Here is a 15,741-nt window from a genome sequence, read left to right on the forward strand (position 1 = left end):
GAAATTCCACCAAAGCATTAAAACCCTTCAATGACACGGCATGGACGGCACGAATCACGCTCATGGGGGATGGGGGGGGATGAGCCACACTCCAAAATTGGTCCGTTCGGTTACATTGCGGCCCGCCTTTTTCCCCGAGTACAAACAACCCTAAGGCGGGCGATAGCTAATGAGGGTCCTTCTCTATTAGGCGATTATTACAGAGACCCAGGGACGTTTAGAAGAGATTGGGTGGCGGCGGCGGGTGGGCGGGGCATTTTCCCCAGACCTCGCACAAAAAGAGGGCCCCACAACGGGCCTTGCAAAAGAGGGCCCCAAGTGGCATTCTGCCACGGACCTCCAGCCACCCCCCCCCCCTGCCCGTGCCACCAGGAACTTCTAAGGCAGCTCCGCACAGATCCATTCATATCCCGTTGTTTGTTGCTGTGGTTATTAGCGTTGTTATAACTTTTTTTTAAACAGCTGCCAAACGTTGTTTATTCGTTATTGGGATAAAGCCACTCGGCAGGCCTGCAAAAGGGATGTAAACAGTGGGGGCATCAGCAAAAAAAAGGGATAAAGGGGAGAACAGAAATATCAGCATCACAAAGATTAACAGCTCACCAATTAATACACATGACTTTTACACACCAGTACCTGTCAAATTCATTAAAATCTCCTAACAACAACAAAATGCTTTATTATTAATAAAAAAAAGTAAAAAAAAACACACAACCAACCATATTTCATCGAGCGCTTTAGGCTATGAAAAAAAAACATTTCCAATAAGTTCACAATGAGCACCACGGGATAAAGGCTCAATATGTTTCACGACGGTACACAACGTAAAAAAAAACCCCACACTTAAACGCAGTAGCAATTGGCATTCAAAATATACGCAACTTAAAAAAATCACGTGGTCCGCTTTTTTAAACATACATTGCAGAGGTCCGTTGGTTTTTCTCACGAAGTTTTAACGAGTACCTGCAATCGACTTCCTGCAACCGTGTGTTCACCAAGAGATGAGATTAGTTTTTTTTTCTTTCTATTAAAGCCGCTAAACATGCACAAAAACAGCTACCGAAAAGAGAGAAATAGCGAAAATAATTTTCAAACTGCACGGTTTCGCACGCTCGAGAGAGAAATCGAGCCTCCTTCCACCCACCCCTCCCCCCCGATGTTGTTTTCCCGAAGCAGTTGCATATTTTTTTTTGCATCGTCAAAGCACAGGCGGATAAATACTTTCAACGATCATCAACATATCTTGTTAGCGATTTATAAACCACGGCACAAAAGAAAAGAAACGTTCCTTAAATAAATGTAACAATTAGAAGTGAATTGTTTCCTACACCGCTGTCGCTTCTACATGCAGATGAAAAGCCGTAGGCGGACACCTCCTTGATTTACGCACTTGCAAGAAAGACCGCAAGTCTCAATGCAGCAGGCTATTTGAATGCGTCTTCCGTTTCTGCAGTCGACAGCGCTTGTTGTTAATTTCCCTACCAGAACCAAGGTGGAGGGGGGGGGTTAAGAGGGTGCGCCACGCTCCAGCACCTGAGATATTCCTCAACGACTCGCTTTTGCGTCTCTCTCTCTCGCTCGTGTTTCTTGTGCAACTTGTGTGTGTGTGGTTTTTGTTTTTCGACAGCAGAGCACGGACGTTGTGTTTTTAAACCTGTACACACATTCAACCGATAACGAGAAATCTCACACACCCCCACCACCACCCCCCCTCTTTCTCCGTCGGCGAACCGCAAAACACTAAAAATCAGGCGTCACAGCGTTTCACAGCTCGTTTGATAAGGCCTTGCGCTACACTTTTGTACAAACTCGCAAAATATTGAGATCCCCCCTTCTCTCTCTCCCTCTTGACTCTCTCCTCTTTTCTCATTTCTTCACTCCTCTCTATTCTCTCCCATCCCTTCCTCTCCTCTCTCATCATCTCCTCTCTCTCCTCTCCCATCCCTTCCTCTCCTCTCTCTCCTCTCTCTCCTCTCCCGCGCGACCAGACTTCCCAAGGCGAGACGAGTTGCTTAAGCTCGCGCTCTCTCCGAAACGAGAGCAAGTTTTACTGCATAGTTTTGTGTCTGCTCGAACACACAGGACCACGCGACGACTGCGCACCGTTTTGACTATAAACATTTCACAGCCGGCTTCACAGGAATGACAACAACGAAAAACAGGAGAGAGAGGTAGGAAGGGAGAACACACAAAGGAAAAGAGAGATCTGGCCACAGGAGAAAAGAACAGAAAAATAAAAACCCCACAAAAATAACAGTCATGCTCTTATAAACAAGTGGCAATGTGAACCACTATCTTTTCGTCAGTGCCCTTTGTTTACATGATTACTGGAAAGGTTGTAAGTTGTGCGCTTTCGCCAAGCTCCCCGCGCTTGCCACTCGTAACACACCAACCAGTCCAACGTTGCCAGTCCCTCTTCCTCTGGAACCTTCAAAGGTTTTGTGGTTTTGTTGGCAGCGGTGGTGATGGTGGCGGCGGCGGTGGCCGCGACCTTCGGGGGTCAGGGCACGCTCCTCTGCGGCAGTTCCTGCGTCACAAAGCGCTTGAGGCGCTCCAGGTACTGGCCGTAGAGCTCCACGTCGTTGTGGCCGGCGCCCTCCACCCAGAGGGGCTCGACGGCGCGCTGACAGCGCTCGTACATGGCCAGTCCGTGCGAGAAGTCGATCACCTCGTCCTCCGTGCCGTGGATCACAAGCACCGGCGACGACACCTGAGAGATTTTGTCGATGCTGTTGCCCGGATTCGGCCCGTGGCGGGACAAGGGGGTAAAGTCGCCATCAGGTGGGTGGATGGGTGGGCAGGTGGGTGGGCAGACAGACGCGGGTGCGTGCGTGAGTGTTGGGAAAGGGGGTGGGGAGGAGAGAAAACGCATTCGGAAATGAGAACAGCTTCGGAGAGATACCGCTGCGTAATTTTTCGTGGGTTACGCTGCCACAACTCTCCGATAAAGTTAGGGTTGGACTCGCGTGTCGTCCGGCGTAATGTCCTGACGAGCTCCTCCCTGTATGTGGAGCGAAACATCGGACGTGACGAATAGCACGCCGCACGACCTGTAAACATATCAGACAGCTACGCTGAGATAAACAGAAATCATTTCACGATGGTGTCAAATAATCCAAGCATCGCCCAGGCTCGGATAAGCATCAGACGGTGCGCTCATCCAAATTGGCGATTTACACCAGGAACGGACATTTCTTCCTTCCTATGGCAAGTCATGTTATTGGGGTAAATGCTTTAGACTTGTGCGATTACGGAAAGTGTCTGTGTACCAGTACACAGTATCCACAAACAGAGGTTAACACTGTACATCTGGTGGCCGGTGTATTGCGAAATGCAGCGTGGAAGAACAGCCACTGAAGAACAGTGCCTTAGAGTTGGGCAAACACCTTGACTGGCGCAAAAAGACGATCGCCGAATCTCAAAGATTGCCTTCGCTTTGCGGGAGGTTGCTCTCAGCTGCTGCTGCTCCCACTGGAACTTCCTTCTATCCTCATGCCATCCACACTCCTGAGGACCCCTGTTTGTGTTCAGGCTCAAGGACCCTCTTCTGCCGATGACTGCCTCTTTATGAAGCGTCTTCAAATGCACTTTGACTATAAAACATCTGGATACCCTATTTAATAACCAAAAAAAAAACCTTTTTTAGATGAAATGCGCCTTACAAATGCAAATGATTATTATCATTTCCAGATGGGTGCGCTTTCCCCCTATTTGTACAGTGTCTTCCGAGGCATTCACACGTAAATGCTCCATAAATCACAACTGCCTTGCAAGTGCAATTGCATCGGAGCAACTCGTACGCCCATAGGAGTGTGGGCAATCATTCCGCTGCATGCAAATCGATTTCTACTAGCGCCCTGATGTGAATTCCTTCTCCCTCCCCTCCCCCCCAGCTCCCACACCCACCACAAGATGCTGCTTAGCCTTCACGCGTTTCACCTTGGGGGAGCGTGTGTGCGCGCTGCAGTATTTGCGGCGACATCTTTCCCGCGCATCACGACGCGCTCGAGTTAAAAAGGTTGACACGCACGATTGCGCCAACGGCTTTTAATTCCAATTCCTTTAAAATTATACAACAAGGTGGGTCAACTTGAAAGCGCGTGATGTCACGGGACATTCTGAGTCATATTTAGTCACGTCCCGACTGAACGATCTGTCCTCATATTTCTTTTTGCTTTACCCCTCCGGACAAACATCCCGCCGACGTCACCGGTCACCCCCACCACCCCCTTTCCACGCGCGCGGGATGTGCGCCGTGTCTTCTCAGCGCCGGCGATCGGCGCCACTCTCGCAGGTATTAGAGCCAAACAATAACAACGGGCAAACAAAGCCGCGAGAGGAAACAAAGGAACGTCCGAAAGGAAATCACATTCTAGAGCAAGTTCTAGACAAATAAATGTACAAGCCCACGAGAACTTTAGCCTTTCTCAAATAAAAAAAAATGCTCCTGCCGCTCTCTGCCGTATCGCGCTTAAAAAGCCACCGACGAAACATAGCGGCACGTGCTAAACAGCTTCGTAGCTCATCGGATTTCTCCAGTGCAAATCAAGATTCTGATTTAGTTTTGATCATCCATTCGAAGGCATCAACAGCCGCTTCATGTACAGTGCTCGTGCCTCCCCTGCATACACAGATGATAATGGGCAGTAACTCGCCACAATCACAACAGTGCGGGACCAGCTCCCGTCATCTACATAACGACGTCAAGGTCAAGCGTTTGCACCCCAAACCTCTGCCCCCCCCACAAATTACCAGCAATAACAACATTTTGAGACGATTGCAGCAGATTTCGCCCCTCTTAGAGTTCCTTCCCCTTCCCTTATGAAAGCAAAATTTTCACGTCACTCCTGGCAAACAACGCCGCCACGCCAGCGGCGTCGGCTCTCCCCGCACAGGGCCCACGGAGGGCCCACAGAGTGCCCCCCTCCCCCCCCCCTCGGCTGCAGAATAAACTTTTGCCGGAGAGAGGTGGGGAACCGGGGCTGTGTTTTCAATTACTCGCAAATCCCCCCCTCCATCCTCTCCGATGGGCCTCGGAGAACTGCCAAATTGATATTAGTTGCAGCTTAAGCGTTTGTATTTAATATAATGGTCCAAGAATTCAACCTTTCAGCACTTTTGCTCCCACAGTAACCCATCCTGCACGCTGCACAACACCCTTGCTCCCACCCCCACCTCCGGCCCCCCTCCCTTTCCATCAGCCGAATAACAGGATTCAAGTTTTCATGATGGCAAGACTTTATAGCGAAAAGAAAAGGGCGATGCTGGCTGGGCGTGCAGGAAACGCGGTGTTCAGCTCTGCAGGGTTTTCACAGCCAGCGTGACCGCGCGTCGGACGCCGAGGTCAAGCAGACACGACCCCTTTACGGGCACAGTTGGCGTAGGAGACTGCAAGGTTTGCAATGAAATTGGGGGGAAATGTGTCGAGCTATTTAGTTTCTGTATATATCTGCAAACTATTAGGGCACCTTATTTAGCGGTAGCGGTGCGAGTGCCCCTTTATGGTCTGGACGGCCAACGATGATTAAACTGCGAGTTTATCGGTAGGCGGAGGTGGGGGGGGGTGTAAACGACGCGTCGGATCGTCGATTGATAATCTATTCTTAAGCTTCCAATACACACATCGAATTGCGTGCGTGTATACACGTACGCGCAAGCACGTTGAACTTCTTTCGCACCGTACGTAGCCGACCGTGCTAATCAGGAGATGCGGGGGAATCGGAGGGGCTGCGTTGTAAGCAGAGGTCGGTGCGGCAAAATCCATTATCGCACAGTACGCCGCCTTCACTGACCAGCACGGCGAAGTTTTGTAAAGTAAACTACGTAACCCATGCGGTGGGGGGGGGCTCATCCAGCAGTGTATTGACAAAAATAGTTGTACATGTTAAACATGCTGTATGTAATGAACTCGGGTAACCCCTGCAGCCAGCCACTGGAGCGTATGCTACCATTCACAGCTACGGTATGCAAAAGAATCGAAGCGGGAATCAAATGGCAACCCCTGAATCGCGATAATCCATTGACCCACGGGGGGGGGGGGGATGAGGGTTAATGGCTGCACGCTCCACTGATCGTGCTCATGTGGACTTTAAAACAAAAAATACATCGTGCACTGCATCATTCTGCAATGCGCGTAGTTTTTTTTTTACCCAGAAGGGAAACTTGACAAATTTTTGTAGAGTAGCGCTCGCTGAACCTGAGTGTACAGTGCAAGAACGCGAATCTTGGCAGAGGATGCTGCCCCTGAGACCAGGGGTCTGGCTCCTTTACAACCAGAACCCCCCTCGTCGACCCCCAACCACACCTCCGCCAGCTAAGGGCTACACGGCAGCTCTCCTAAACCACACACGTACACACGCCAACACACACAAGAATGGGCACACACACACACAGTTATACAACAAAGACCAAGATCCTCCATGTTGCCTTTAACAGACTGTTTGAGCACACACGCATGTGCACATATGAACGCGTACACACAAAGACAAAGATCCCCCAGTATAGCCTGCACAGACTGTAGGGGCAAGTGCTGTTAGCGAGCACCTATGAAGGCCGGCACAGCACACAAGGGGGTGGGTGGCCAGCAGCACGCCCGACCGCCTTCGTCTCCCCAGTAGCGAAGTTTACATACCGCACCGGGTACTCATTTGAGGCCGAGTCGACCTAGGCGAGGCCCAGGACCGTTTCAGATAATCGTCAGCGGTGTTGGCCGTGAGCAGGAATCGAACTCGGGTCGCCGGGTTCGTAGCGCAGCTCAACCGCTTACACTGCCGCTCCCCAAACACGCGCACGCAGACATAGGCACAAGCGCACGCGCAGTGCTCTCAACAACGGAGCGTCTTGTCTATTGTTTCTAGCGGTGGCTGGGAGAGCCGCTCCTGCATAAGCAACCCGCGGCAGAAGAACAACAAACGCCACCTAGAACGGGGCAAGGAGGCCAACGTCTGACTGCAGGGCAGGGTTTGTTCTGCTTAACAGGCGGCAAGGATCACAGAGGAATCTCGTGCCGATTTCAACACTGGGCCATTGTGAGAAAGCAATCGCGCTGGATCCCAGCTGTGCAAAGGATTCCCGAGGTCAGCTTCTGAGCAACACAGATCACAGATGGAGTGGGGAGAGGGGGGGGAGCTGACAAGAGCGGCGGCCGAGCGTCAGCGGCGGACACCCCGGGGCAGGCAGAACTCACGAACAAGGATGGGCAGAACTTTTAACGACAGCACCTCGGGAAGCGCGGACAGCGGTCGGCCAAGAAGGCAACCGCCAGCATCGCTTCATCATTGCATTTTTACAACTTTGTTTTATCACCCTTTTGTCAAAGGCATTGCAGTGCTGGTCATGGGGGAAATTCGAGCGTACTTCACCACACTGGTTAGTGCTGGTTGGTGAATGTGTGGTGTAGTGGGGGGGGCAGAACCGGTTAAATAAATCACTCGCCGCTGAAATTAGCCACGGTTGGTAATTGAACTTGCGTCGTTGCGTGACCACCAGACCACCGCTACACACCTCTTACCATCCTATTTCCAGAAAAAAAATCCTCAACGTAATCGTCAAAATCACCGCGTTAAATCTAAAAATTCTGTCATAGGTGACATTTCGGGTGATTGTTTACAGCACATTGAAAGGCCAGAGGGGTAGAGTAGTTAATAGACAATACACCTGAGCTCCCTATCAGCACTTTAGGAAATTTTATTTATTTTGGTATCCTGACCCCCATTGCACCATCCCTCCCACCCTCCCCCACACACCAATTTCTTCCCAAAGGAACTCAAAAATAAAAGGAATCACAATTACGAGCCACGCTAAACAAAGACACCTTCAGGTTCCCACGCAAATCGAGTGCGGCGGCGGCGGCGGAGGGAGACGCTGGAGATTTTTCAGCAATGAAAGCCAGACCCTGGGCAAATGGCAGAGCACATCGACGATGCTGCGAGCGCGCAGACGGCTCGCGATCATCCGCGAGAGCTCGGCTTTTACACGCTCAATGATCCCATTCATCTAATTATTGCAGCCAAAGAGCACATGTAATTGTTGCGCTGATCTTCCCCCCCCCCCCACAAAGGAAATTCATGGTGGTGGGGGGGGAAACCCCATTTTTCTCACCACCACGGAGTCATATGGTGCACATGGAACTCACGTTTGAGTGATTTATCCCACGCGGGTTAAAAAGCTAAAACGTAATTTACCAATTCAAGTGCAATAACCCGGGGAATACGGGCGGACCATATGGCGCCATTATTTTTAGCTGCAATGCAAAGGAAGAACCGGGGGGAAAAGTGGGGTAATAAAACTGCTTTTAAAAAAAACACACACACACAACGCAGATGCGCAAAAAAAAACACACAAACTCTAAATTCCAGAGAGGTTCAGCATGTGCTTAAGTACACCACTATGGTGGCATTGCTCTCCAGTGAAGTCATACAAAACTTCAACGATCGTGTCGAGATGGATCAAATTTTGAAATGCTGCACATCCTCGTTTTTTCTCCTTCTCTTCACATATCATCTTTGGAACAAGAGAACGGGCACCCCGATCCCTCCTGCACAAGCTCCGTCTCTTTCGGACGGCTGACAGCCAGAAGCCCTTGACTAACGAGCAAGTCACGCAAAAGTCAACACTTTGGATGGAAACCTGGAGCCGTCGCTCATATCAGCCCCTCCGTCCTCACCCAGCACTACCACCCACTCAACAAACCAGCCACACACCCACCGCTTGCCCGGCAGGGGCACCCCCCCTCCCTTGTTTCTCAGACCCAACATCGATCACGCCCTCAACAGAGGAAGCAGAACTCTGCACAGAACCTAACAGCTGGGGGGAGTGTGGGCACCTACATTCGTCACGTAGCGGTGTTGTCATGCACAATCGGTAATTGCAGCACAAGGACATGATTGAGCTATGGATTTGCGCCCAAGGCATTATACCCTTCAGGTCTCTGCACACAAACTACTTGAACACCCGAGTAAATAAAACCCAAAGCGGGATTTTTAATTGACAGCGATGCATTGCTCAACCGTAAACAGGTGTAACTCGGGGTGTGTTTGTTTTTTCAATGATCCAATTATTTAAGTAATTTTCAAGCGGCACGCCTTCTCCAACTCGGTTTGTTGGCAACAACAGAATACGCAAAACAAGTCAGTTCAGATATTAAAACAAGACTGCAAGTGCGTTGCGCCCAAAACCAGAAAGTATTTAATTGGAAATTCGACAATATTCGCGACCAATTGGGCATAATAATTGTACATCTTAACGTCAATCCACTGCTGGATGAGGGCCTCAACCAAGCCGCGTGGGTTGTGGCAGTTATTTAACCATAATTCGCCACGCTGGTCTGTGCTGGCTTGGCGAAGATGGAGAGCATATCCGCAGGTGCACAGAAGTACAGGAAAATGAAGCATTCGGCACGGCACCTCCGCTGCCTACCACATAGCGTCACGGCCTATAACAATCCGTTAATGCGTGTGGTGGTCATACGGTCCAAGCACCATCAAGGCTTATATATCCTGCTTAGCTTCCGAGAACCAACGAGGCGGAGCGCCGTTCACGGTTGTTTTTGTCGGAGGCCCTCGTACGTTTTGTACAATATCCACGATCAAATATTTACTTTGTGAAGGTAACAATATCGACTCGAGGCAAACTGTTTTTGTAACACCATGCCGTCTCAAATGAAAGGGGAACGACGGACACACGCAACGCGGCCAGCCCGTGTCTGGCAGAGGGGGTCCTCTCCCAGAGAATGGACGTGTGAAATCAAACACCGCGCCATCGAACCAAACCACACAGCGAGCAGCTGCTGGAAAAGGGGCAAGGGTGGAGGGGGCCTCGGTGAGAAGGTTTATCAAGGGAGTTTCCTTCAGACAGGAAGCAGCTCTGCGAAGTACCTCTGGCAGGGGCGGCCGCTGGGGAGCCGTGAGAAAGGGCAGCGCGCGCGTGTGCGCACACGATCGCGTACGCCGCGTGCATCCGCGAGCGCGCGTGCGTTACATGGCATGTAAAGCAATTCACCTCCCGGCACGCCGCCGCCGCAGCGCGCACACTCCCGCAGACAGCGTGACAAATTGTCACGGTTCGTGGTTTGTCACGATTTGTCACGATTCAATTCAAGAGCAGATTCTTCTTTTTTTTGGCCGTCTCTTGCTTTTAAAAGACGCAACGATGCATCGTGCCACGCGACGATGGATTGACGGGAACGACCGCAATTGATTTTCGTGCTCACTATATACACGTATCAAATTGTGCGTCGAAATATAATACACGTATCATCGGGATGAGGCCCTCATCCAGATGATAAAATGTATTCATATCTATGTTCCTTACCATTGATGGACAAAATACCAAGTTTCTGGACTCAAAACGTGAGCGAGCTGCCTGTGATGGAACCCATTTCTCGGCTGCCCTGAGTTGTTGGGTCTCGCTCAGTCACCAATTACATGACACAAAAAACGATCGCAAGTAGTCTGGTTTTTCATTCAATTCAGGCAAGCAGCTCCGAGGATTAAAATTTATCAACGTATCGGATGGCTGACATGGCCGACACGTAGCGAATCGCTCTCTCGCGGAGGGCACGAAGTTGTGCCGCACGGTGTCGGGTAACCGAGGCCCGGCTGAAGTAGATTTGTGCAGCCTTCTCTTCCGGAACCACTTCCTGACGCGACGGGACGCGCGGCTAACTGAAGGTGATCTCTAAAAAGACGGTTAATTTTCCCAGCAACGAAGACTTTGCCAACACACGTGGGATATAGCTGGCAATAAAATATATTTTAAACGTAAATGATTTAAAATAAGAAGCTAGATAGTCGTTTGTAGATTGCTTGTGGGGTCGGGTGCTCCTGTGCCGTGTCGGTTTTAATCGATTTGGTCCCGATACACAACAACCAAATAACCCAAAGCGCCGGAATCTCGTCAGATCTCAGAAACTAAAGAAACGTAATTGGCCGAAGAACCCCAATGTAGCAAGAATCTCATTAACGAAGAGACTTGAAACTTTGAGAGGCTTTCACAGGTAAATAAATGGCATCAGTGTTACTACCAAACAACTGCCATTATCACTTGGTGCACATTACATTTGTGTCTGAAATTATAAAGGAAAAGGTGAATGCAATGGTACACACAGTTCTCATAGGGTTAAAATAATCCGAGCTGTGAAGTAATAAAGTCTGAGGCCATAGGCTAGACAATCGCCGCTTTATCCGTTATCACCTTTGGAACCTGAAACTGATAATTAACTCTAGCTCAACGTTCGTTTTTTTTATTGAGAAACACAATTATGTAAAAATTGTTACATGAGCTGACGTTAATGTTTAGGTCAGGTGAGCGTGATCCATTCAACAGATGTCTTGAGACTGCATCCATGGATACCAGACGACTGAACGTAAAAAAAGGAAACGGAGAAAAATTATACAACGATCACGTGACCAGTTGTAAAAAACAAAACTCAGCTATGCCAGGTAATAATTGACCCTGACCAGGTCAGGCTGAAGACACCTGATTGCCACTGGTACTGCACACTGCTGCCACTAACCAAATCCAGTTATCAGGATCGTAACGGAGTGTGCGATCCACAGTGCCACCACTCCTCGCCTGTGCGCTGTACTGGCTCTCAGCAGTGCCTGTGGCGCCATTTGCCAACAATGCCACGTACACAGGATGGCGGCTGTGTATTGTTTGGTTATTGAGTTAAACGCACAATAACAAACATGTTGACGATCTCGACGACGATGATAATAAGGTAGGCAATGAAAACGTGTTTTTAAAAAAATAGGCAGTTTTCACAAATGACTTCATTGAGAAAACAGAGCAACATGAGTCATGAGTCAATCAATGGATCAACCTTTATTTTACGTGCCAATATCACCCTCAATAAAGAAGGCATCAGTGCACAGGCTGCGAAACTATTGCAGACTGTTTGAGAAAGTGTCTTTGCAATAGCCTTGTGCTGTCATAATGGTGGGAATATAAAATGAACAAATTATATGATTTGTGAAATAGTGCAATTTAGCCAACTGTTATTAGGTTCTCTCGTGCGCAATCTATTAAAGGTTTAGCCAAAAACATAAACCTGCATTTGTAAAATGGAGATTTCATTCTGTGGTTCTTGGTCGCGTTTTTGCTCACCCCTGTACTGCTTTTGTAACATGAATTATAAGAGCAGAGACAAAATAACAAAGTTGCATTCGTTTTATAATTAAGTACAAAACATTGTAAATGGGTCTCGTGGCTTCATTAGATCTGTCGCGACACTGGTTCAAGCTTGCAAGAGGCCTTCTATAACACGGCGGACCATGGGGGAGGACTGGCTGGAGAAGTGGACCTTCATCGCCTTCGGGTTTCAGACGATCTTGACAATGATTTTACAGGAACACGAACGTTAAGACATGCGCAGGTAGCGCCCGTGTTGAGGTTATACACGAAAGTGCAAGCCGTACATGGTCATAATTAAACAAGGTGCTATGACATTAGCGGAGATTATAAAAACGAATAATGAAAAAGCGCGTGTCGACTCACAAGTTCAACCCCTCCTCTCATAAAACCTTTTGATCTCCCCATCCGTGCCCGCATGTACGTATCGCCAACGGGAAAGTGAGACGGGGATTTTTTTTCTTTTTGTATTAAACAAAAGAGATTCCAGGGAGCCACTGATGACGACACTAAAACCCGGCAAACAAAACAGTGGAACACCGCGACGCTAGCCAAATCTGGGCGTGAAGTGAACGGGGGTGTGTGTTTAACCCCTCGCGGCCTCTGGGTGGAGCCGAAAAGTTGGAGGGCTGAGAACGCACGCTATTCCAGGAAGAGAATGGTAAACCCACCCGCGATAAACCCAGCGGCGAGATGTTCTCAAGTCGTCGGGAGGAACAGCCGTCACAGGCTCCCCCATTCCCCTCCAGAACAAATAAATATACAATACAACTTCCTGATCATGACAATGTGCCAACTTACTGCTGCGTAGCGAAGTTTTCGCGCTCGCAAAGAACACGCGTGGGAAATTTCAATTGTGAGCTGGAAACAATGTTTTTTTTTTGTCAGCGGCCCTTTTGTCAATCAACTGCCGAATAAAAAAAACTCACGTGCCGTTCCAGTCGTCGTGGTTGTTGGACCATACTTCACCACGATGGTCAGTGCAGATCAGGGTCATTTCGGATATCAACTGGCACCGAAGTCGACTCGCAGGGTTCACAGCGCAGTGCACGAGCCACTGGATCACATTGAAGGGAAGTGAGTTTCCACTTTTATTTACTGCAGTGCTATTTACGCCAATTCAAACCTTCCGCTTGCCAAAAGAAATGACAATGATAATGCAAAAGGAAGGAGGCACAATGCAAAGCTACGATTAAGATTAAATATAAAATAAATTCTCCGTGCGACAGGGAGTTCAGCCTGGGAACAAGCGGATGGGACGGCACAAATTGTTTTAACGGAGCACCTACGACACCGCAGTGCCAAGACACAGATAACGGCCGACCTTGTTGATTAATGGCGAATGAGAGTTCCTGTCTGTGTGCACTTAGGAAGGATGAGGGGGGGAAAGATTAGAGCGTATGACCGGTCTCATGGGTGCACACTTAACGACCAGCTAAGCATAACTTATGACAAATTATTAAATAAAACGTGCTTGTACCAAGTTATGTAATGCTGCCTCAACTTTATACGTTGGAACTTCATGATGAGACGTCACGAGACCAAGTGCAAACTCAAACTCTTGTACATCAGTTCATCACCCTGTGTGTTAAGAGAACGGCCCACAGAAGGTGATGTTACAAAACTGCCTCTGAGATGGCTTTAGGTGACCTTTTTTTGTATTCGCACATTAGGAGAGATTCCTTCCCGCGCACTGCGCTGCGGAGGAATGTTCATTGCGTGGCAGTGAAATGTCAACTTTTTAAAATTATACTTGAAACGTTGCTAAATTAAATGAAGAACCAACCTTGATATAATCGGTATTTGGCAGTCATTGGTGGCTAAACTTGAGAACCTCTTTTAATTGCACTTGGCTGAAACCCAAATTTGAATCTCGGATCTCAGCATTTGCTGGTTCGGTGATCTGTCTCCTGAGTCACCCCACCACTTCTTGATATTTACCTTTAAATTGCACTCCCAACGTATTCCTTAAGCAAGCAGAAGTGACACATTCTAAAGCCTTAAGTGATTGTGTGCCTATGGTGTTTGTCTCTCTCTGTGTGTCTGTGTTTTGTCTCGCTCTCAAATTTAGCAATCTTTGGAAGAATGTAATCAACCAGGTAGGGTGTTGACTTATGTAAGCCGATTGTTGTGTTGTATTGCATCATATTTCTAAGTTTACTAGGTTTGTTTTCTCATTCATTTGTACCTGATGATGATTGCTTGTGTTGCAATCGAAACGTTGTAAGCTATTATTTAATTTATTTTTATGTGACTTTACCGAAAGAACCAAAGAGTAATTCCTGCAGTCACGAAAGCTCCAAATCAAGTTTCATTAATTAACTTTACAATTAAATATTGACTTAAAGCTTTCGTGACTGCAGGAATTCATATTCTTTGGGTATTTCGGTCAAGTCACATAGATAGGTTCAAAGAAAATAACAAAAAATAACAAAAAACTACGTTTCGATCGCAACACAAGCGGTCGTCTTCAGGAAAAAGGGGGGTTAGCTTCCAAGGCAAACTGTTTATAAGGGTTTGAAACAGGCGTAGCCCGAATGTCAGCAGCCAATGAAAATGTAAGTGGTGGGCAGCCAACCCTATGGTCCTTGGTTTTCCACCAATCAAAGAGCTGCCAGGTGAAAATTTGCATCTTAAAGAGAGATTAGCAGGTTCATGGAAGATCGCAGAGCCACAACCAAGGGGTCGGCATGCGAAGTGACTGTGAAAGCGCAAGTTTGAAATGGGCGTAAAGCACAACTAACATTGGAAGGTGGTAGGATCGGAACATCATAGCCAATTATGACTTAAACTGGTTGATAACGTCCTTCCAGTGCTTTCTCAGTTTGTACCCATATTCTCGGTTTAAATTGTGTCTGTATCTATATATATGGATGGCTTCATGAATGAATATTTGTCAATAGCAAGTGGGCTTGCAAAGTACCTTCGTCTTAGAGAAATCAATTTCGTGTGAGCCCACCACATTAAAACAATGATCAGCCAAGGCCGAGGTATTGTTCCTATCGTGTTTCAGATCTGCCTTGTGTTCACGAACACGGTCCGAGACATGTCGCTTAATTTTCCCAATGTACCTACTGCCGCAGACACAGCTTAGTTTGTAGACGCCGGGGTATTTGCATGTCAGGGATCATATCCTTCACACATGGGATCAGATCACGAATTTTATGTACATGTTAAATAGAACCTGGATCTTGTGTTTGCTCATGATTTTGGAAATCTGACCCCTGCTATGTATGGCAAGGTGATGGTTTTGATTGGGTGCTCAGATGGTTCTTTCCCAACGGTTGGGGTGATAGCTTTATGGATTGTGTAGTCTGAATATCCATTCATCTTGAGAGCTTTGTGCACGTGTTCCAGTTCACTGGCTAGGTGATGACGGTCGGAAATACATCGAGCTCTAGATGAATGGATATATTCAGACTACACAATATGAACTTTACAATTGTAATGGCCATCCCACCATGTGACAATACGCAAGGGCAGTATAGATACATTTGCGACAAGTATCTGACACACCATACACAATTTAAGGGTTTATTTATGGCATTAGGCTTAATATTTATATATTGTACTACATTTCCCTGTAGCTCCTTTCTAACCCAGGTTCTC

The 15,741-nt window shown here is 48.0% G+C and overlaps 1 protein-coding gene across 1 annotated transcript in view; it reads right to left on the reverse strand.

Annotated features, from left to right (window-relative positions):
• Positions 1 to 1,861: 1,861 nt before the first annotated feature.
• The window catches only part of LOC144717162 (alpha/beta hydrolase domain-containing protein 17B-like), a 30,042-nt gene continuing 16,162 nt past the window's right edge, over positions 1,862 to 15,741 (reverse strand). Inside the window, exon 4 of the mRNA XM_078592492.1 lies at positions 1,862 to 2,729. Within this exon, the coding sequence (XP_078448618.1) occupies positions 2,501 to 2,729 (229 nt within the window). The 3' untranslated portion in view covers positions 1,862 to 2,500. The remainder of the gene's footprint in view (positions 2,730 to 15,741) is intronic.

This window comes from Lampetra planeri, chromosome 3 (genome assembly GCF_965212315.1).
Source record: "Lampetra planeri chromosome 3, kcLamPlan1.2.h2, whole genome shotgun sequence".
In the NCBI taxonomy this organism is placed as follows: Eukaryota; Metazoa; Chordata; class Hyperoartia; order Petromyzontiformes; family Petromyzontidae; genus Lampetra; species Lampetra planeri.